Source organism: Blastomyces dermatitidis (assembly GCF_000003525.1).
Source record: "Blastomyces dermatitidis ER-3 genomic scaffold supercont1.7, whole genome shotgun sequence".
Classification (NCBI taxonomy): Eukaryota; Fungi; Ascomycota; class Eurotiomycetes; order Onygenales; family Ajellomycetaceae; genus Blastomyces; species Blastomyces dermatitidis.
Genome location: NW_025544780.1, coordinates 2,912,244 through 2,931,466, shown reverse-complemented (window position 1 = coordinate 2,931,466; position 19,223 = coordinate 2,912,244). Strand labels below are relative to the sequence as shown.

The 19,223-nt window shown below is 47.9% G+C and overlaps 8 protein-coding genes across 9 annotated transcripts; 4 read left to right on the top strand and 4 right to left on the bottom strand.

Moving 5' to 3' along the window:
- Window positions 1–35: 35 nt before the first annotated feature.
- Window positions 36–4,874, bottom strand: BDCG_06952. Of its 2 annotated transcripts, XM_045422713.1 has the most exons (8): window positions 4,092–4,874; window positions 2,755–4,007; window positions 2,546–2,674; window positions 2,189–2,452; window positions 1,862–2,079; window positions 1,330–1,791; window positions 207–1,228; window positions 36–134 (listed from the first exon to the last, which is right to left on the bottom strand). In XM_045422713.1, the coding sequence occupies exons 2-7, from the start codon at window positions 3,016–3,018 to the stop codon at window positions 1,105–1,107; spliced, it is 1,461 nt and encodes a 486-aa protein (XP_045281908.1). In that variant the 5' UTR covers window positions 3,019–4,007; window positions 4,092–4,874; the 3' UTR covers window positions 36–134; window positions 207–1,104. The 2 variants fall into 2 exon arrangements, with proteins under 2 accessions (XP_045281908.1, XP_045278294.1); XM_045422712.1 differs by having other exon boundaries at window positions 2,755–4,874.
- Window positions 4,875–5,089: 215 nt separating this feature from the next.
- BDCG_06951 (uncharacterized protein) lies at window positions 5,090–5,704 on the top strand (the record flags this gene model as incomplete). Its single annotated transcript, XM_045422711.1, has 1 exon — window positions 5,090–5,704. The coding sequence occupies one exon, from the start codon at window positions 5,090–5,092 to the stop codon at window positions 5,702–5,704; it is 615 nt and encodes a 204-aa protein (XP_045278293.1).
- A 389-nt stretch (window positions 5,705–6,093) lies between these two features.
- Window positions 6,094–7,676, top strand: BDCG_06950 (zinc finger protein; the record flags this gene model as incomplete). Its single annotated transcript, XM_045422710.1, has 2 exons — window positions 6,094–6,321; window positions 6,384–7,676. 2 exons carry the CDS (start codon window positions 6,094–6,096, stop codon window positions 7,674–7,676), a joined length of 1,521 nt encoding a protein of 506 aa, XP_045278292.1.
- On the bottom strand, window positions 6,973–9,459 carry BDCG_06949 (peptidyl-prolyl cis-trans isomerase-like 3). Its single transcript, XM_045422709.1, has 3 exons — window positions 9,321–9,459; window positions 9,179–9,244; window positions 6,973–9,077 (listed from the first exon to the last, which is right to left on the bottom strand). The coding sequence occupies exons 1-3, from the start codon at window positions 9,330–9,332 to the stop codon at window positions 8,526–8,528; spliced, it is 630 nt and encodes a 209-aa protein (XP_045278291.1). The 5' UTR covers window positions 9,333–9,459; the 3' UTR covers window positions 6,973–8,525.
- A 965-nt stretch (window positions 9,460–10,424) lies between these two features.
- BDCG_06948 (arrestin domain-containing protein) lies at window positions 10,425–15,308 on the top strand. Its single transcript, XM_045422708.1, has 3 exons — window positions 10,425–11,821; window positions 11,975–12,856; window positions 12,935–15,308. The coding sequence occupies exons 1-3, from the start codon at window positions 11,744–11,746 to the stop codon at window positions 13,175–13,177; spliced, it is 1,203 nt and encodes a 400-aa protein (XP_045278290.1). The 5' UTR covers window positions 10,425–11,743; the 3' UTR covers window positions 13,178–15,308.
- Window positions 15,091–15,468, bottom strand: BDCG_06947 (uncharacterized protein; the record flags this gene model as incomplete). The annotated part of the gene is made up of 2 exons (XM_045422707.1): window positions 15,405–15,468; window positions 15,091–15,303 (listed from the first exon to the last, which is right to left on the bottom strand). The coding sequence occupies exons 1-2, from the start codon at window positions 15,459–15,461 to the stop codon at window positions 15,091–15,093; spliced, it is 270 nt and encodes an 89-aa protein (XP_045278289.1). The 5' UTR covers window positions 15,462–15,468.
- A 275-nt stretch (window positions 15,469–15,743) lies between these two features.
- Window positions 15,744–18,094, top strand: BDCG_06946 (tRNA splicing endonuclease subunit). The gene is made up of 3 exons (XM_045422706.1): window positions 15,744–16,004; window positions 16,092–17,062; window positions 17,145–18,094. The coding sequence occupies exons 1-3, from the start codon at window positions 15,883–15,885 to the stop codon at window positions 17,624–17,626; spliced, it is 1,575 nt and encodes a 524-aa protein (XP_045278288.1). The 5' UTR covers window positions 15,744–15,882; the 3' UTR covers window positions 17,627–18,094.
- Window positions 16,538–19,152, bottom strand: BDCG_06945 (transcription elongation factor B, polypeptide 1). The gene is made up of 4 exons (XM_045422705.1): window positions 18,799–19,152; window positions 18,664–18,712; window positions 18,418–18,551; window positions 16,538–18,354 (listed from the first exon to the last, which is right to left on the bottom strand). Exons 1-4 carry the CDS (start codon window positions 18,920–18,922, stop codon window positions 18,350–18,352), a joined length of 312 nt encoding a protein of 103 aa, XP_045278287.1. The 5' UTR covers window positions 18,923–19,152; the 3' UTR covers window positions 16,538–18,349.
- Between the last annotated feature and the right edge of the window lie 71 nt (window positions 19,153–19,223).

Here is a 19,223-nt window from a genome sequence, read left to right as displayed (position 1 = left end):
TCGGAGGTACCTTTATTTTGTTTATTTTATTTTTTTGGTCCTCATCGCTCTCTTTCGCAATCTCGCTGTTACATAAGACAGTAATATTTATAACGTTAATCCAACTCCGCTCAGCTTTTGTGAAACCCGTAATCCTGTGGCATGCGACACTTTCGTCAGCGCACGATACCTACACGACACCTACACGACAGTAAGGGAAACATTACTACTCAAAGCCGGAGCAAAGAGAATGATACTATGTCTATGTTCGATATCACCTCTAATTTCCTCACGGCGTATTAAGCGGATAGTTGGTCAGGGACCAGTTTCCACCTCCACTTGCCAACCGTCAATTGCAGTGCAGGGCTGTTGCAAGGGTCAGGGATTCGGAAATACTTTTCTTGTGAGCCAAGATCTACTACTGGAAAAGGGGCATCGCGATATTGGCCTGACCTAACTTAACTTAATATCTGCCGGATTTACATAGGCGCGGATCTGGGATCTACCTTCTGGCATTTCTGTTCCTGAACTTCTATCCTGCTTTACGCGTGATTGATTGTCGTCCGGATTTGCGGACCCTACCTACCCCAACAGCCAATCGTGCTGATTCCGATTCGCATCGCTGCTGTCGTTCCTCTGGCGCTGCTACCCCCCACCAAGATTTTTCATACGAGAAAAATATAATCAATCCAAAGGGTATTACGCTGGAGTAACAACATACTACTATGCCCCGGAACGTTAACGGAACCCCGACCTTCGGTTAAAGATGCGCCAAGGGAAGCCAAGGATACTCTAAGTTCCCATGTCTTGAAAAGATAAACATCGATTGAACACTGGGATATATGAAAACAATGCGACGACAGCCTTCCGCAATGTGGCTGTAATTCCACAAGAAGCCTAACATAACCGCGTTCTCGCACTTGTGTGTACAATAACCTGATGTGGAATAAAAGCGCATAGGAGATGCCTCCTCTACAGTTATTTGGCCCCAAAATTCAGAGGTCGCCGCTCAGGAAAATTCTCAATTTCCAAAACATGAAAAGAAGAATTATGTGGAAACAATTTCGCCAACCAGGCGCCAGTACTGGCTGACTATCATTGCCATGGCCTGCCATCTGAAGCTATCTATAGAGTATATCGGAAAGTAGGTGATCCCTCGATGACCAATTCTCCGCGGTCTGCTTTCTTGTTGCATCGCCAGAAGTAAAGGCTCAATGAGCCAACAATGAGAAGGAGCAGAAATTGACAACTACAGTTGCGGAAAGCAGTTCAAGTTAGCCGAATAATGTCCCCTGTTGAGAATCCATCTCTCCACCAATCACGGTTTCTACAGGACGATGAAAAACTTACGCAATAGCAGCATAAATGCCCGGGATATATTCGGGCGCATCCTGCGACCTGAAAACCAGACTACCGGCAACTCCTCCAACCCCACCCATCGCAACCAGCGTGGTACTGGCTAGCGCTCTCGTCCACTGACCACGGATGTTATTGGCCTGGTACGCGAGCGAGCACGGAATGTTTGCGTTGGCACCTGCGGTGGTCAGGAAAACTCCAAAGTAACGCACTGCATTGTTTTCTGCGAATCCCATGATTGGTAACCCAACGATGGTAACGAGACTGTTGAATACGAGGATAGGCGCCCGCATTTTATATTTGTCCGCCACCCAGGAGGAGGAGAACATGAGAATTCCCGCCACGACGTACGGGGGTGCGACGAGGCATTGGGATTCGCTAACGCTAAAGCCCATGTTGTCGTGGAGGATGATGGGGAGGAAATACGCGATGGCGTAGGTGACCGTGGTCAAGCAGCTGGAGTGAGATTTCAGTTAGCAACAAAGAGATCAAGCTGGAAAGAAAATATTATTCGTAGGTTGCATACAAAAATACCATGCCGAAGCCCCAGATCTTCAAGTCTAGCGCCGGACGGAGGAATCTTTTAATGGTGAATGGTTCAGCATCCGCGTCACCTCTGTCCTTGTTCAATCGTCGAATAATGAAGGCGCATTCATCCTGGTTTAGGAATGCCCAAGCTTTATAAGCTTTGTCGGGAAAGTCCACAAGGAAAATATAAGTGACTATTGCAACGACAATGGTTAACTATTGGAGGTTAGCTTTTCAGCGTTACAAGACAAAGAACCAGGGGAATTCAAAAAACAAAAAGAAAGAAAATAAGAAATGATAAGGAGAAGAGCGCCCAGTTACTTACGAGACCTTGCATAATAAAAATCCACCTCCAACCAAGCATTCCTTGAATGCCGGACATCTGGCTAAAGCCAAAGGCGAGGATACCCGAAAGTGCGGCCGCCACGCATCCTATCAGGTAAAAGATCGAATAACGCTTCTGAACCTCGTATCTTGAGTACCAGGTCGACAGGAGGTACACTGTCCCTGGGAAAAAGCCCGCCTCCAAGACTCCCAGAAGCGCTCTGAGGGCTGTAAGTTGTTCCCAGTTCTTACACAGACCAAAACCCTAGTGCAGACAGTTGTGTTAATATAACCAGGCTACAAGGGACAAACCGCTTCAGGATATTCCATTACATGGCGATGTGTTATTGATACTTACAATCAAACAGACTCCCCAAGTAAAAATAATAAAACTGATGAAGTTCTTTGGTCCGAGTTTGCGAATAGCCGCTGTCATTGGCGGTTGGCAGAGAATATATGTGATGAAGAAGACAAGGGCGACAATAGACTAGGTGGAGCAGAACGCATGGTTAGCTAAGGGAGGGACAATAATAATGAAGCTCGTTCAATAAACCCAGGGGCACGAACATATCGAAAGCCAATGTGCAGTTCGAGCTCCTTTGTCATGCCGGCGATGGCAGCAACTGACAAGTTCGTCCGGTCCATCAAGCTGATGCAGTATCCCAAGCCGCAAATGGACACGAGTCGGCGGTCGACGCGGTGGATGATTTTCCTCTGTTCTGCGTATGAATATACATCGTCCACGTCGATGTCCGAAGCCTCCTGAGTCGTCGTCTTGTTGACATGGTCAACGGAGACCCCGTCGGGGGCTTTCTCTAGGTCACCGGACATTGTATGATAGCCGAGTTGATGGGGAGAAGATGTGAGGATATTATGGCTGCTCAGCGAGAAAAGACAGCTTGTTGGGCGAAGATGAAGCCCTTTACTTGACGTGCCTTCTTTTGCATCTTGTCTGGGGTTCACATTGAATTATATAGTAGCAACAATATCCCCCGCATCGAATGGTTCTCCCAACTGGGGAGACCCACCGACGAAAGGTGCTTTCCTGGGGGAAATGACTCGGAGCCGCGGGTAAAGCAATGTTATCTTGACGAATAGCCAGATCCCGGCCGAGTCCTGGTGAGTCTGAGTAGGGAAAATATGGTATATTAATGTGGATACAAAGGTTAACATCCATTGGCATCCAGACAGGGAATGAGTATATGGGTTCGCCCCTTCGCCCCTTTCGCCCCTCCCGACGTCTAGCGGAATTGGGTTGGTACACAGCCGGTCTTAGCTGTTGATTCGTCCAAAGGAATGGTCAAGAGGCGTCCAGCGCTCGTCTCTCCAACTATGCCTGCCATGGGCCATGGTCCATGGGCGGCTCCTCGTTAGCTTGGCCACATGGCAGAGAAGTTCGGCAAGCTGCAAGGTAGTGGCCTCCTCCTGTCATTATTTGCTCTTCAATGTTTCTCAGCGAGAACAGAATTGTATCTAAGAATAATAGTTGGCCAAACGAAATACAATGCTCAGCTCAGAGCTATCCAATGGTGTGTGATTAATATTTTCCACTTGAAAGAGATAACTATTTGAGTATCTTCTGTCAAAAATATATCAATATTGAATAAATATTATATGTTTAGGTAGCTCTACAGCGTAGGTAGCTCTGAGCATCGTCATCTTGGCAGCTCGTGGGAAATTTTTGTTGAGGAAGAAAACTTCATATTTTGCTGAGAAGCACAAGTCCCCAATTCTGGGGTAGATGGTAGATACTATTGAGAATTGAGGGGTTTTGTGGGCAGTGGTACTCCGTAGACTGTAGACAAACATGTTTGGAGTAACTAGTGGAGAAGAGAGTTTATGGTTATTATTTCCCTATGGGCCATGGGCCATCATGGCCAATATGATGATGGATGATCACTGACAGCTGTTGGGTTCAAAAGAGAAGAAATAAAACCCACTACTATGTTTTGGGAAGTATGCTCCGAGAGACTTTGTGCTGTCCCTAATTCCAACCCCATATACAAGAATAGTGAGAGCTAGCCCGCCCGCATCAGAGCTATTTTATTATTGCATGCTGCGAAACATGATAGATAAAATAGCTTAGGTTGAGTAGACGCCTGGAGGTTGTTGACATTGCCCAGGGCCCCGGCTCTGCAGACGCACCGAGGATGAAATGCTGCACTAACACCCCGCAAAGCGCTTTTCGGATCGGAACCGGCTAAGTCCAAGATGCGGAGGCGTATTGTCGCCTCCTTGCCGCCTCCTTGCCGCCCTATGTCTTTTTTTTTTTTTTTTTTTCTATTCTTGCAACAAAGCCAAATTGTTCGGGGACCTGGATTATTATTAGCCAAAGCTACGGAGCCACGCTCGAATCGACGACGATAAGGCCAGTCACCAAGCCCGAAGTTAGGAAAAGCAATAGGAATGACATCCCCTTTCTTTCTCTGTCCCTCTTCCAAGTTCCAACTTCCAAGCTCACGAAAGGTATCCAGGCGACCCAGTAGACCCGCTTTGGATTCAGGATTCAGGCAAGACACTGTCTCAAGTCTCTTGCTGTCTAGTCTGCCTGCCCTGCTGCCCGGGCTTCATTCAACGTTTGGTCTCGTTCCTTGTGCCTGAGGAGGGGAGACCCTTCGAATTAACTTTCCATTCTCCAAGCTGCTTTGTTTTTCATCAGTTTGGCTTGCTCCTCGTCGGTAGCTAAACCTATTCCTCATAAGTTAAAAAAATAATAAAGCCCAAGAGGGAACGCAAGAAACGAGGCGATTAAGTTAGTAATCTGCCCTAGCCTTAAATGGGTTTGGTCACTTTTGTTGGTGAGCCTCACTCAGAACTCTTCAACAATAATGATTGTTGATGAACCCTGCCCGATATATTTTCCATATCATACTACAAACTACTTGAGATATTTGGTTTTAATATGTCTTCATTGGTACCTACTGCCCAACTAAAATATTTGAAATATTCAGCACATTACCTTGCTGCTCAAAGCCCATCCACCTCCTCTCACCTCTTGTCAGTTCACAACCAGCTCCTTCGCGATGAATCGAAGCGGTTGTCCGCTGCTCAACACCGTGAATTATGTGGTGCCTGTGGGAGCATCAGAAGTTCTGACTCCTCAAAGGCCATAGTTGTCAAACATAATGGTGTGCTGAAACGTCGCAAGAAGCGAGTCTCTCCGGCAGAGACCTCTCCACTCGTTCTATACAGATGTCTACGGTGCCAGCGCCAGAAATTCTTAACTTCACAGAGTAATACCAAACCTTCAACATCCAGGAAGCCTCATCTAACAGCCATTGCATCGACGACGCAAACATCCTCTCAAACAGCGAAAGTTGATCCCCAGACACGGGGGACTGAATCCACTGCCACTGCTACATTGCAGAAATCTACGGAGAATCTCAGCAGCAAGAAGAGAGCTAAAGCCCGCAAGCAGCAAGGGCTCATGGCTGCTCTAGCAGCAGGCAAGCAGCGCGCGCACTCTCAGACCTCGCCGTCAGGATCACTAGACCTATTGGACTTTTTGAAGCATTGATGCCCGGATTGCATGTTTATCCGACCCGAACCTTAAATAATTAGCGCGGGGTAATCGCTTTTCAAGTCTAGACCAAGCACGGACTAGTGTCATTACCGCCACTTTTTTAACAAGGGAATTTTATCTCAGCGTTCTGCGCCGGCCTGGCGGTCCAACTCAACGGAGAGAGATATCTTGATATTTACATATTCAGTCAGTGAACAACTGCCACAGCTAAGAGAGGTAGGCAGGGGAACACATAATTAGGCCCTCATCGACAGTCATTACATGAGTCAGAATTGAGCCACAGTGATACTCCATAGAAGTCTATCTCTTACTTACCCAAGTGCGAATTATTAAGTCCCCGCCAACCCTCTCACTCAACCTTTCTCCCTTTCGGTTTTACGAACATGGAAACAAATAGCGAGACCAAAGAAACCCAAACCACACAGTCCTCTTCTACGTCAAACGCACCAGATAAATCAACAGGACTAGGCAGCCAGTTGGAAACCATGGATCCCGAAACTGCGCAAAAGCAAGCCGATGAGAATGAGAACGATAGCCATAACAAAATTGAAAGGGATGATGATACTGGACTTATGCAACTGGAAAGCCTGTGTATGAACTGCGAGGAAAATGTATGTTTATCCGTTGCACTATCCGCCTGAAGCATGCCAGGCTAATGAACCTCGCAACCTAGGGAATGACGAGACTTCTTTTGATCAAAATTCCTTTTTTCCGGGACGTGCTTTTAGAGTCCTTCGAGTGCCCTCATTGTCATTTTAAGAATAACTCCGTTAAATCCGCCGGCGAGATCCAAGAGCAGGGCACAAAGTATACACTCGAGGTGACGACCCTAGAGGATTTCCAACGTCAGGTTGTCAAGGGCGATTCGGCAACATTTCGACTCGAAACCTTGGGGATTGAAATGCCAAAGGAATCAGGGCAGTTCACCAATATTGAAGGAATCTTGACCAAGATCCTCTCCCAGTTGGAAGCTGAGCAGCCTACTCGCAAAGAAGCTGACCCAGAATTATACAAAGCGCTTGATGGCATCATTCAGAAACTGAAGCTGATAATTGAAGGGTCTTCATTCCCGTTCACAATTTCTCTCGATGACCCGTCTGGAAATTCATGGATTGCACCGGCTCCGCACGACGAAGGAGGAAAATATACCCGCAAGGACTATCCGAGAACTCGGGCGCAAAACGAAGAGCTTGGCCTCTCTGTAGAAGGGGAAGGAAATGCCGACGCTGGTGCAAACATGGTCATGTCAGCAGGTGATCCCAGCGACCTCGATATCATCGATGGCCAAGTTTATACCCTACCATCGGAATGTCCCGGTTGCACTAAGGCCTGCGTCGTTAACATGCAGAAAGTTAACATTCCACACTTCAAGGAGGTATTCATCTGGAGCACTGTTTGCGATCACTGCGGATATCGCACCAACGAAGTGAAGACAGGCGGCGCTACTCCAGAGAAGGGGCGAAGAATCATTCTTGAAGTAGCGGAGCTTTCGGACCTCTCCCGCGACGTTTTGAAGTCAGACACATGTGCCATGACGAGCAGTGAGCTCGATCTCTCCGTGCAGCCAGGCACGCTTGGAGGGAGATTCACTACTGTAGAGGGTCTGCTCACTCAAGTCCGCGACCAGCTTCACGGGCAAATTTTCGAAACGGGGGACGAGGACCTTGCTCCTGGTGACTCCATGCAGACGGGAGACAAGGCGATCTGGGATCGGTTCTTTACACGCCTCAATTCCGCCATCAAGGGAGAACTGAAGTTTACTGTTACGCTAGAGGACCCGCTTGCCAACAGCTATGTGCAAGATCTGTATTCGCCGGAGCCCGATCCGCGGATTAAGATCGAGGACTACACACGTACGGATGAAGAGGAGGATGAGCTAGGCTTGAAGGATATGAGGACTGAGGGTTATGAAGAGGATAACACAACCGAAGCCGCTCCATCTGTTGAAGCGGAGCAAAAATCATAACGATTTTTGCATTCACGTTTGTGTGTTATTCTAGCATGGCTTTGGGAATCACTTTTACCCCTTCCTTAAACCAAGGCGGTGGGACATGAGAACAGCGAGAAATGTCATCGCTCTGTTTCTGTACAACCCTCACTATCTTCCTGACCCCAGCGAGAAATGCCATCGCTCTGTTTCTGTACAACCCTCACTATCTTCCTGACCCCTCACCTTTTTATTCCGCATGCAACCTTCTGTACCCACAGCAGACTTCCATTGTTACGAGACAGCCCGATGTCCTTTATACATACCACTAGCGCCTTGCTGTTGTGTCATAAATTCCTTCTAGATGTTAGACAGAAAAAAAATACATAGAATGATTCCCGCGATGCAATATTTCGCATCTCATCTAAGAGACCGTATTTTATTGTACATGTATTTCCCTTCCATGTAAACTGTTTCATCCATCATTTATCTCCCTTCGTCATCTAGGAAATCAGTTCATCGTAAATTTGGTTATATCTATGCAAATGATTTAACCAATTCCACCGGTTAAGCATTCCTCCCTCTTCGTCCTGTATTCTCCTCTCATACACCGGGACAATTAAGGTTGTCGACGGAAAATATTCCCGCGAACTGAGGGCAGCACCAGGTAGCCCTGATCGTGTGGGCTACATGTGAGCGTGTGAACACGACGACTGGGTAGTTTGGCAGGCTCCATCACAAAACATGGGAAGCCAGCACCTCGACAGCCAACCGCACACACACATCGAATCGTATCAAATCTGGCCCGAAAACCGGTATCATACCCACCTGCGCACCACCACCACCACCACCACCACCACCCTCCCCCCAGAGATGCCAGGAGACACATCATACCGCAAATGGATTCGCATGAATAGTCACCCTCTCGATCCCCACAGCCTCCCACCCATTCTCCTTCACCTCCGCCTCCCCCATCGACGACGGCTGTACAACCCTCCCCTTCTTGTCAATCTTCACCTTCGCCTTCTCCAGCCGCTCCAGCACGACCCCACCAGGCTCCCCCTCACCCGCCGCCAACACTTTACCAAAAACCGTACTCTTCCCATCCAAATGCGGCGCCGGCGCAAACGTGATGAAGAACTGACTCCCATTGACCTCCGTGGTCTCCATGACGCCAGAGGCAGATTGTGATTTTAACGATTTGCTCGCCATGCTGAGGATGCCACGGGCATTGTGGCGGATGGTGGGGAGGTGGATTTCGTGGGTTAGCGGGGTCGGGTGGTAGATGGATGTGCCGCCTTTGGGGATTTCGAAGGGGAGGGAGGCGGGGGTTTCGCTTTTAGAGAGGGAGATGTCGCCGCCTTGGATCATGAAGGAGGGGATGAGGCGGTGGAAGGGGGTGCTGTTGTACGCGCCCGAGGCGCAGAGGGCGAGGAAGTTCTACCGTGTGTAGCTGTTGGTCAGCCAAAAGTGAGGAAGGGGAAGGGGGGGGGGGGGGGGGGGGGCTAAGGATGCGCTTGATCTTTGTAGTGCTTACGTACCTCTGCAGTCTTTGGTGTTGCTTCATGGAACACTTCTACTTTAAGGTCGCCATGGGTGGTATGGAGCTGGTCCCGGCAGAATATACAGGTCAGCTCGGGCGAGAAACTAATTCGGGTTTTGGTAAGTTAGCTGATAGCTTACCGTTACGGACATCCTGGAAAACACCCCTATTCAGCCGAATCCCCCCTGTAAAAACAATAGATAACACTGAATCGAGCTGATAGGGTTTCAAGGATTGCCTGAGCATGATGGGATTGGATTGGGGTCTGGTTGTTTGCGCGGGTTTAATTCGATATCACATGATAAGTAAGTAAGATCTTATCTGATGGATAACTAGCGGGGTGTGGCGCAGTAACTCCGGAGTATAAAAAATGTTCATTGAAACAACCACCAAGCCTATAGCAGAGGAATGCAAGCGAAATGAAATGGAGACAAGCCATACTACGTAGATAGGAAGTCTCTTAAATACCGTGTATCTTACAGCTCACAAATGCCTTTATCGTAGCAGCTTCAAGGTCGGAAATATATCATATCATGTACGGAGTATTGTGCCCTCCAACAACGCTCTGGCTGCAGATAAGTTACATGGACATACGGGCATAAAAATACTTATGTCTTTCATTGGAAAGGACGGTATGGAGTACAGGTCAGAGTGTTTATCGGCGTCAGATTACATTGAACCTGGAAAATGTGTGCAGTAAAAATGTATATATATCGACTGACTTCTGGTACATTCCCTATGCCCAACTTATATCGTAGGGTTCATCAATGCATACTCTCTTTAGCATCTGAGCGGGCAAGTCAAATCGGTAAATCTCGTGCATCCACTTGTTCGCATCCTCATTCACCACCATTACGACCAAGAAGGGCGCCGGCTGTCTACCTAGACAGGGCCCCTCAGCCGCTAACTCGCTCGAGAAGGGCGTAGAGATGACTATTGGCCACTGAATAGTTGAGCCGCAACCTCGTGTTGACGCAAGGAGTCAGGAGAAAAACATCAGCAACGCTAATTCCTAGAATCGGAGAGATAAATGTGAAGTTTCGCGTCCGCGCACAGCCTTTCCCCCCTTCGCCATCCTGTACGGATGTAATGTATGGTGTCACTTCCAAGGTTGATTGAATATCTCTGTTGTGGAATTCCCTTTTCACCGGTCCCAGCAGCCAACCTAACTTCTGCAAATCATCCGAAATGGGACCTTTCCAAGGTTTTCTTCACCTTCTTCCCGAAAAATGGAATGGCTAAAAGATGCATTTATTTATAAAGGAAGAGAAAAGCCGATCTGGAAATACAAATAGTTACGGATTATATTGGCAATACAGGGTTACTGATAGATAGATATGCCGATCCCGGTGTTCGGTACGGAGTACATGGAATCAGCCAGGGCCAGGCCGCTTGTACCAAGTACCTACTGCGTTGTTTCAATCCCCTCCGCCAGGGGTAAGTTACCGTACAATACGGAGTACAGAGAGAGCACACCGTAAACAATACGCGGCATGTCTCCTTTTTGGCCACACAACGAGAAACATCACCGAAGCAACGTCACCTCAACATCAACAACATCGCGAAAAAAGAGGGAACAGGAATTTTGAATTTTGAATTTTGTGTTGTTGCCATTTTCCCGGTGGTTATGTGGAAAATGACAAGCCGACCGTCAAAGCCGCCTCCTGCAAGCGTTATCTCCTTCTAAACAAAGCGCCAGCCGTTGAAGCCACCCACCGGTCGCCCCGGGGCCTCGACTTCATACCAACCGACTAACTATACTATAGGACTGCAGACTCTACAGACTACTAATAAATATCCCATTGTTCAACCTCGTGTTTCTGTTCTCCTTCTGCTGGCTCCCCTTTCGATCCCTATCCGTATCCCAAATTCCTCGAACCCAGTTTCATCCAACCAACAAACAAAACCACTTCCACAGAGAGGGGAGAAATCGAAATCATTGAACAACTAGATCACTCTCAACTTCTCTAAACCTCCTGTCCATCCGACTGCAGACCATCAGCTCGGCCAATCCCTGGCAAGCTTTTCCGCCCAGCCACCAATAGGCGTGTAGGCGTGTTTACCAGTCCTCCAAGGCTGCGCTTCTCAGCCCAACACGCACTGCACACACACTCTTCCGGGTACAGCCTAGAGGTCAGACTTCATTCGCACGTAAAAAGGATTCCACGATCAACTTCGCTTGAGCCCTTTGGAGTGCTGGCAACCGCAACTTTTTTTTTTTTGTGTCTCTTCCATCTTCCATCTTTCCTTTCGGCTGAGGGCTGGCCTTCGTTCCATTCCATCCCTCTCCTCGCCTAAGCGCCCGCACCGCGATTCGTCATCTATACTACCCGTCCTCCTCCCCCGCCCCCCTGCGATCAGGCGCCTGAACACCCACTCCAGGCCAGCGAGTGCGGGAAGCTAGGAAACCAAAGGCTTACATGTTATACTAGACCCTTCATGTGCCAACTCCAAGCTTTTCGCAATCACCGCTATCGACAACTCTCACCGCAGAATACTCCTGAAACACACGGACTCCTCTCCCTACATCTGATGGTGAATTAGGAGGAAGCTCTGGAGCAAGATGGCCGCATTCGTGCGTGTATCAGGACCTCCCAACGGTCATTTCATCGTTGGATATCCTGGCATAGCTGGGACGCTGGTAGGTCCCCTCGCCTCCCACTCTGAAGGAGCCACCACTGTATTCTAGACCCCTATTGTTCCGCCTGTCGGATTTGAAGTTGTCGCGCTGGCTGGTGACGATCTACCCTTGGGTTTTTGTCCCTGTTGCTAACTTTTGGAAATAATTAAACAGCCGCGCATTGAAGGCAAGGTTGAGATCCGCCCCAGTGCCGGTATATCAGCACCAGTCAACATCGCAATGGTCACAATATGCCTCCAACGACGAGAAACTATACATCCTTCCGCAGATTCGGTAACGAAGAGGCATTTGGCTGCGCCCCGGAAAGAATTAACAGAAATCGTGGGAAGGGAGATGCTGCTTTTTAGATGTGCAGTGGGCCGCGACCATGAAGAGATCATCGCCATGGACCTCCCTTTTGTTTTATTTTTCCCCTATGTTAGACAAGGGCAAAATGCATCACGGCAGGTGCCAGCAAGTCTCCAGTTACCTAGTAGAACGGCGGAGACGTACTATGAATTAGTGGTAATGGTGCAGCAAGGTCCATCAGAGCAAAGGAAATATGCATTTCCCGTCCCAATCTCGAGATACGATACCCTTTCGAGTTTTGGCCAGTATAAGCAACCCAGAGCACTAGAAAAGGTCTCAGATCATTTGGTAACAATGGGAATATCGGTTCCGCGCACGTCGTTTGGACCCCTGGATCCAATCAGTGTGGTTATCAAACTTTCTCCCAACCCGGATTGGTTGAACAAGGCTCGACGAGTAACAATACACAAAATCTCCATCTCCATCGATGAGGAGATCATCTATAACCATGAAGGCGACGAGCCGCAACGTAAAACCAAGTCCATCACCAAACGAATAGAGAGCGTTAATATGAAACTACCCGAAGCTGGATATATCACAAACCTAGGTCTCATATTTCCCTCAAGGGATCTAAGGGATGCGGAAGGAATCTTACCACGAGGGAAACCGGCGTTCCCGATGTACGCTGTCAACGGTTTTAGTACCGTTGCGACACTATATAGGATCGACTACTACCTAACAGTAAAGGTCCGGTGTGGCACATATAACCTGATTAACCATCAAACCTTTTTAATTAGCATGTCCCGCTAACATTTTCCTATCTAGGCACACCTAACGTCAGCTCGGGATATCGTCCTGCGACAGCCCATAATGGTTTGCCCGTTTGACCACACTGCATGCGTGCAAGAAACCGACGCCATCAACGCGGCAACTGCTGCCGCAGCCAACATTAACCCGGACAACCCGATGCTACCGCTTCCTACGATAATCCGGGTCCGCGACCCTCAAGCTCTGAAATACCTGGGTGTAGCGATAGTCGGCAATGTGAAGAAGCCAGTAATCGAATGATGATGTCTAGACTTGTCTCCACCCGCCGACCCGAAATTTTACCTATTTATATATAACCACCCACCCCAGCGATTGGCAGCATCTGATATTTAGGTCCACGCTAGACCAATCGTCCGTCTCATTTTTATAACTTTTACCACATTACTAGGCGGACTGTTCGTCTAGCCATTGCGCACAACGCATATCTCCTCAACATACAAAAATTTAAGGATTCTGAAGGGATAAAAAAAAAGTATGAAAAAATTACCTCCCGATAGCGAATAGCGGTGGTTTGATATTAGATGATGTGTCGGGGGAATTGAAAACGCAAAACAGCTGCCGGCTTCCATCTATTTGAAAGAAGCGGGAGGGATATTTTCTACAGTTTGATTCTAATCCATCAATCTATTCGTCTACAATCACGAACTTCTCCGTGGATTCCCTTCGCTTGCTTGATTAAATTGTACTCTTCTACCTTACCCCCCCTTTTGTCGCTCTACATACACACTTTGATCTTGGCAAATACCCTCACCATGGACTATCATTGAACAAATACATACCATATCAACCTGCATTACGGCAAGCTGGGATTCTGCATAACCAAGGTTTCCATCAGCGTGTCCTCGATTCTTTACCTCTTACCCTCATTCACGCACTCGCCATTTTAATTTCTGTTTCGTTTCTTTTCTTGGTCGCTTCTCCTATGGATTTCTCATTCAAAGCTGCTAGATCAAGCCAGGTCTGGCAGGATATCATGATATATGAGCCCCCGAAACCCGGGCAGGAAACTGGGAGGGAAACTTTATTTGGATATACCTCTCACTGTTTTGTTTTGTTTTGTTTCGTTTTTGCTTGATTCGGCACAAGCATTGGAGTATATTGGAGCCTTTTTTATGGACTTGATCTATTTGGAACTGTGCAGTTTTGGCATCTGTTAGCTTCTGGGTTTACATCTTTTTCTTTTCTTTCCTTTATTTCTCTTCTTTCACCTATTTTATTGTGCGATGGGATGAGATATGAAATGGAAGCTGGTCCAGGCGCATTTGATTGTTTTCTGTTTTTCTGTCTTCTTCTTTTCTCCTGGTTTCTGCCTTGTTTTGTTCTACTCTCGCATATCCACCCCCCATTCTAAACCCAGTTTTCTATCATTTTTCTACATTGATGACTTGTCATTTCATTTCTTCTTCTTTTCCCTCAATAACTACACTATACTCATTATTTTTTCCCCCCATTTTCCATGTTATCCCTCTCGCCGTTTTCATTTTGCTTCTGTTACCTACTTCATACCCTTCTGGGGACCTTCCCCTCCCCCCTGTTTTAAGTATTCTTATTTCGGATTATAAGGGAGTGGATCCGGATATGCGCCACTATGCCTATATCTATATCTATGAAAACAGCACGATCTTTTTCAGAGGAGTCAGCCTAAAGAATTCGGGCGGAACAGGGGAAAAAGAGGGGAGGGAAATTCAGTGAAGAATTTTTTGTTTTTATTCTTCATTCTTCTTGTTTTATACTTTTATGTTACTCTTACGCTTTTTTTTTTTTTCCCTTGTCCTTCTTGATTTACAGGGTTGATGTTTCATTTTAGACTTGAGCGAGTGGGTAATTTTCTTCGCCTTCCCTGTATGATTCCTACCTACTGCTTGTCTCACTGGACATCGCATAGAAGCCATTGAGAAGATGACGTACGTACATGTATGTATGTACATGTACATACATTGAGCAGTCAATCATGTATACAATCATGGCATGAGTATATATTCTACATCTAAATACACGTGTAAATATCAGCGTTTAACAAGAGTCGTTGAATCCTCCTATAAATGTTTGTTATTAGAGGAGAAAGCCAGAAAACACCGAAGTAATGCCATTCATAATTCATCATTCATCATAGCCCGTTTTCATAGAAGTTAGATACCCCTCCATCACTTCTATTATACACTTAATCCCTTTTCCAACAACATTCTCAACTCCTCGATAGCATCCGCTGTTGTCGTCTTTTCACCACCACCACTATTTGTAGCGGTAATACCCTGCGTCTCTAGCTCCAGCTCACGAATACTCTCTCTCAACATATCCAACACGGCAGCGTACTGAGCAGACTTAGGCCCGAAAGTCGAGAGGGTGTTGGATAGGTTTGCGGATATCTAAACGGGGGGGCGGGGGGGGCGGGGGACGAGCATTGTAAGGTGAGGGCTGGCAGAACGGGGATTTGTAGGATCTAATTATGAGTATATTGAGGGCTTACTTGGGAGATTATTAGGTTGGATTTCGCACTGGCAGCTGTCTTTGGAGGAGGTGGCATCTGGGAGATGAATGGGATGATAATATATTGTGTATATCAAGGTCGTGGGTGTAGATGTAGCAAGCTCTAGGGATGGAGTCCGATATCAGATGCGAAATAATATATCAAAGAGATAGCTCTATCCTATCCTTTCTAATATATCCATGTATTTTCTATGAGCATCGGTGCCACTTGTCAATGTTGTCACTATCGCCATGAGAGATGTATTGGACGCTTAGGTAAATAGTTGCGTATTAAATATACATGTATGAAGAAGCTCCAAACAAACCTCCGACTAAATTTAAATAATCCGACTACATATTTACTCCGTACACAGGATCTTCAAACTCCGCTGCCATCGCCGACGCTTCCACTAAGCCAAAAAACTACCTCCGCTCAGTAAATTACACAGGATATCTCCCCCGCAATACATCCACACACAATGGCGGACGCCGACGAAGACGCCCTCATCCAACCCCCCTCCTCCTACGACCAATCCACCCACATAGACCAAGACCTATCCGACGAAACACAAGACTTCCGCTTCCTAAACTCTCTCTCCTTGTCTGTAGCACGACACTACGCTACCCCCTCCCCCAAACAGACTCAAAAAGATACCACTCCGCTAACCCATGAATTAATTCCCTCTAGCCTCCCCGACCCAAACCAACCAGCCTCCCTCCCGCGCCGGGGTGAAAAGGACTTCGAGCCCAACCCAACACTACGCCAGGCTGATGTCCTCGCCGCGTCGCGCGATGCCATGCACAATGCGCTCGCGTATCCAAGACTACATAACCCGAAAACGCGCGTTGTCGGCATTTACTGTCCGACAGGCCTGTTGAAGCCGGCGCATGCTGGCGGGTCCAGCAGTGCGCAGCAAGTAGTAGCAAAGGAGCAAAAGGAGGAAAAGGAGCAGGTAGAGGAGCGTGAGCCGGAACATCAAGATGAGGAGCAGATAGCGGCTCCAAAAAAGAAACCCGCTCCACCTCATGGAATTGGAAGGGGTACCTGTGTCTGTGTCCCTAGTCCGCGGGGCCAGCACTTTAGAACGGTCGGCCGATCCGACCACTGGAATCGCGTGTGGCTGTTGCCTGAAGAAGCGCTGTATTTGCTGGAGAGAGGGAGTTTGGATATCAGGTGGCCTGCGTCAGCGGGAGGATATGCAGCCGGAAGCGCGGAGATAGAAGGGAGGCAAGAAGAGAATGTTGAGGACGTGGACGGGGGAGTCCCGATGAGTTTACAAGCGGCGTATGCATGCTTTCTCGGACGTGGAGGGTTAACATTGGAGCGGTATATTGTCTATGCGGGCCTGAGGAGGGGTGGGTATACTGTGATTCGTGCACCAAGTTGGGATGACGGGAAAGGGGATGGGGATGGGGATGGGGATGGGGATGGGGATGGGGACGGGGACGGGGACAACGACCGAGGGACAGCCGGGCAGGTTCCCATCGCCGCTGCTGCTTCTACGACGAATGAAGCTGGGATACATGCACATACGGAGCAGCGGCGTGGGAGGTTAATTAGCGTGCTAACCCGATTTTTTAACTCGATATTTGAACCTGGACCTACACGCCGCTTAACACACGGCCCAGTCATCGGTCTAGGGATACACCGTAACTATCGTACGTTCTAATACAACTCCTCCCCCAAGTCAAATACTTGAGAATCCACCCCAAAAATCATGAAACCTAACTGCAGCTTTAGACGACATCTACCGCGCCCTCTCCATAATCCCTACCCACAACCCAACACACCCGGAACCCACTCCGCCCAAACACACAAACCTCCCTTACCGCCTCGCCTTCAACGTCTACAAACCCTCCACCCCCTTCCGCAAATCCTCCCCAGGCAACCCCGACTTCCGCCTCGCCGTCATCGACTCCCGCCGCCACCCCACCCTTCCCACGCTCCACGAGTTATCAGCGCTGTTGGAAAGCACGCCGCTGGATCCGCCGCGCGGGGAGAAAATGGAGCGCCTGATGTATATGCGGCTGCGCCATGGGTGGCGGAATGTGATTTTGGCGGTGGTCGATCAGGGGGTTGTGAGTTTTCTGAGGGTGGCGGATGCTGGGTTTATTGGGGTGAGGGTTTACGAGGGGAAGAGTGGGACCAGTGGGAATAAAGGGGGGAGAAGGGGAGGGGGAAACGGTCGTGGTGGCGGCAATGGACGTGGGCGTGGGAGATAGGATGGTTGTTTTCTTTTCTTTTTCTTTTTTTTTTTTTTTTTTTTTCTTTTTTCCCAAAATTATGATACAGGTCAGTGAGAAGCCAGAAACTCTGTAAGATATGTTGAAATTTCTTTGTTGATATAGCAAGTTTGTAACATAGATAAAAGTTATGTACGGACCTGAGAACAAAACAGCTCATGGAAATGAAAATGATAATGTATGATCAACAAATATCACCCAGCAACTTGTCAGTCTCTTGCTGAGCAATATTCAGTGCAAGGGCCTGGGTGAGGCAAAAGTTTTCATGCTTCCGCCCCTGGCAGATAAAGACACGAAATCGACTGGAGATCAACCACCTCAATCTTCCCATTTGCAATATTAGACGTTTCAATCTATGGGCGCACAAACAACGCTGACGTAGAGCCAGAGGAGAGACGTCAGTAGTTGTATGTGCAGTTTTTGCCAGAGGGAACGTGATGCGTTGATGGGGTGCATTGTCAACTTCTTGTTGTTATTGCCTTTGCGTGCAGTGCAGCGCTGCTCTCATTGTCAAGCATGACGCGATTGATAGTTCCAATTCTCATTGAGATCTTTGTCTTGACTTAATAACGCCTCACGTATGCACCGTACCGTACATGAGCTATATTCGATATTTCCCATGTTAAAAAAAACGTCCGATAACGCCCGCTTCCCGTTTTTCTAATAAAAAGACGAATATTGCAGGTATACGATATTTCCGGTTTAAGCTATAGATAATTATTAGCGCTCCGCCATGCATCCGTATGGATAGGCAGAGAAGAAGAACATACTATCCAAATAATCCGCCGCGATCAATAGCTCTAGACACATCTCGAGCGGAAACTCCATGTCAGGCACGTTAGTCTGGCCTTTATTCCGTTCGTTGTAAAGAAAGTATTCGCAGACTTTCTCGAGCACGACTCCACTATAATAGCACACGAGAGGAAGCAAGGGGGGTCAGCAATGGCATTCGTCTGTTGGCGTCCTGCATGCTGGAAATTGGATATGGGGGAGGAAGGAGGGGCGCAAAAACGAACTTCATGTTCTCAAAAACACAGCGGCCTGTAACGGCTTCGGAGAAGTTGCCTGGTTAAAGAAGCATGCTTAGTATGGGGTCGCGTGCGCAAAAAGAAAAAAAAAAAAGTTGATGAGTTTAGAGGATAGTTACTCACTTGCCGGATCCAACATGCGTCGTATAGTGCCAGATACACAGGCAGCACTGCGGGATATTATGAATTCGAATCCATCGTTGGAGGCCAGCGTGACGTACTCCGGCGGGGAGGGTCTGGCAGACATAACTCTGGGGATAGCGCGAAGGATGAGAGATGGTGTTGGAAATTACTGGGATAAAAGGTTTAAAAAGCCGGTTGATATTGGACTGATGGGTGGTAGAATCGGGCGTACATAGCTTCCTATGAGAGCTTGACACCAGTGCGGAGTCGGGTTAACTATCTCATAAGACAACAAAGATACATGTACTTGTAGTTAAAATTAATAATATAATTTTTGAAGTCGCGAAATTCGAGTCGCGAAGTCAGGTGGTCTGGATGCGGCTCTGCTGCCTGGTTAACTTATATACCTCGGCTGAGTGTCCGCT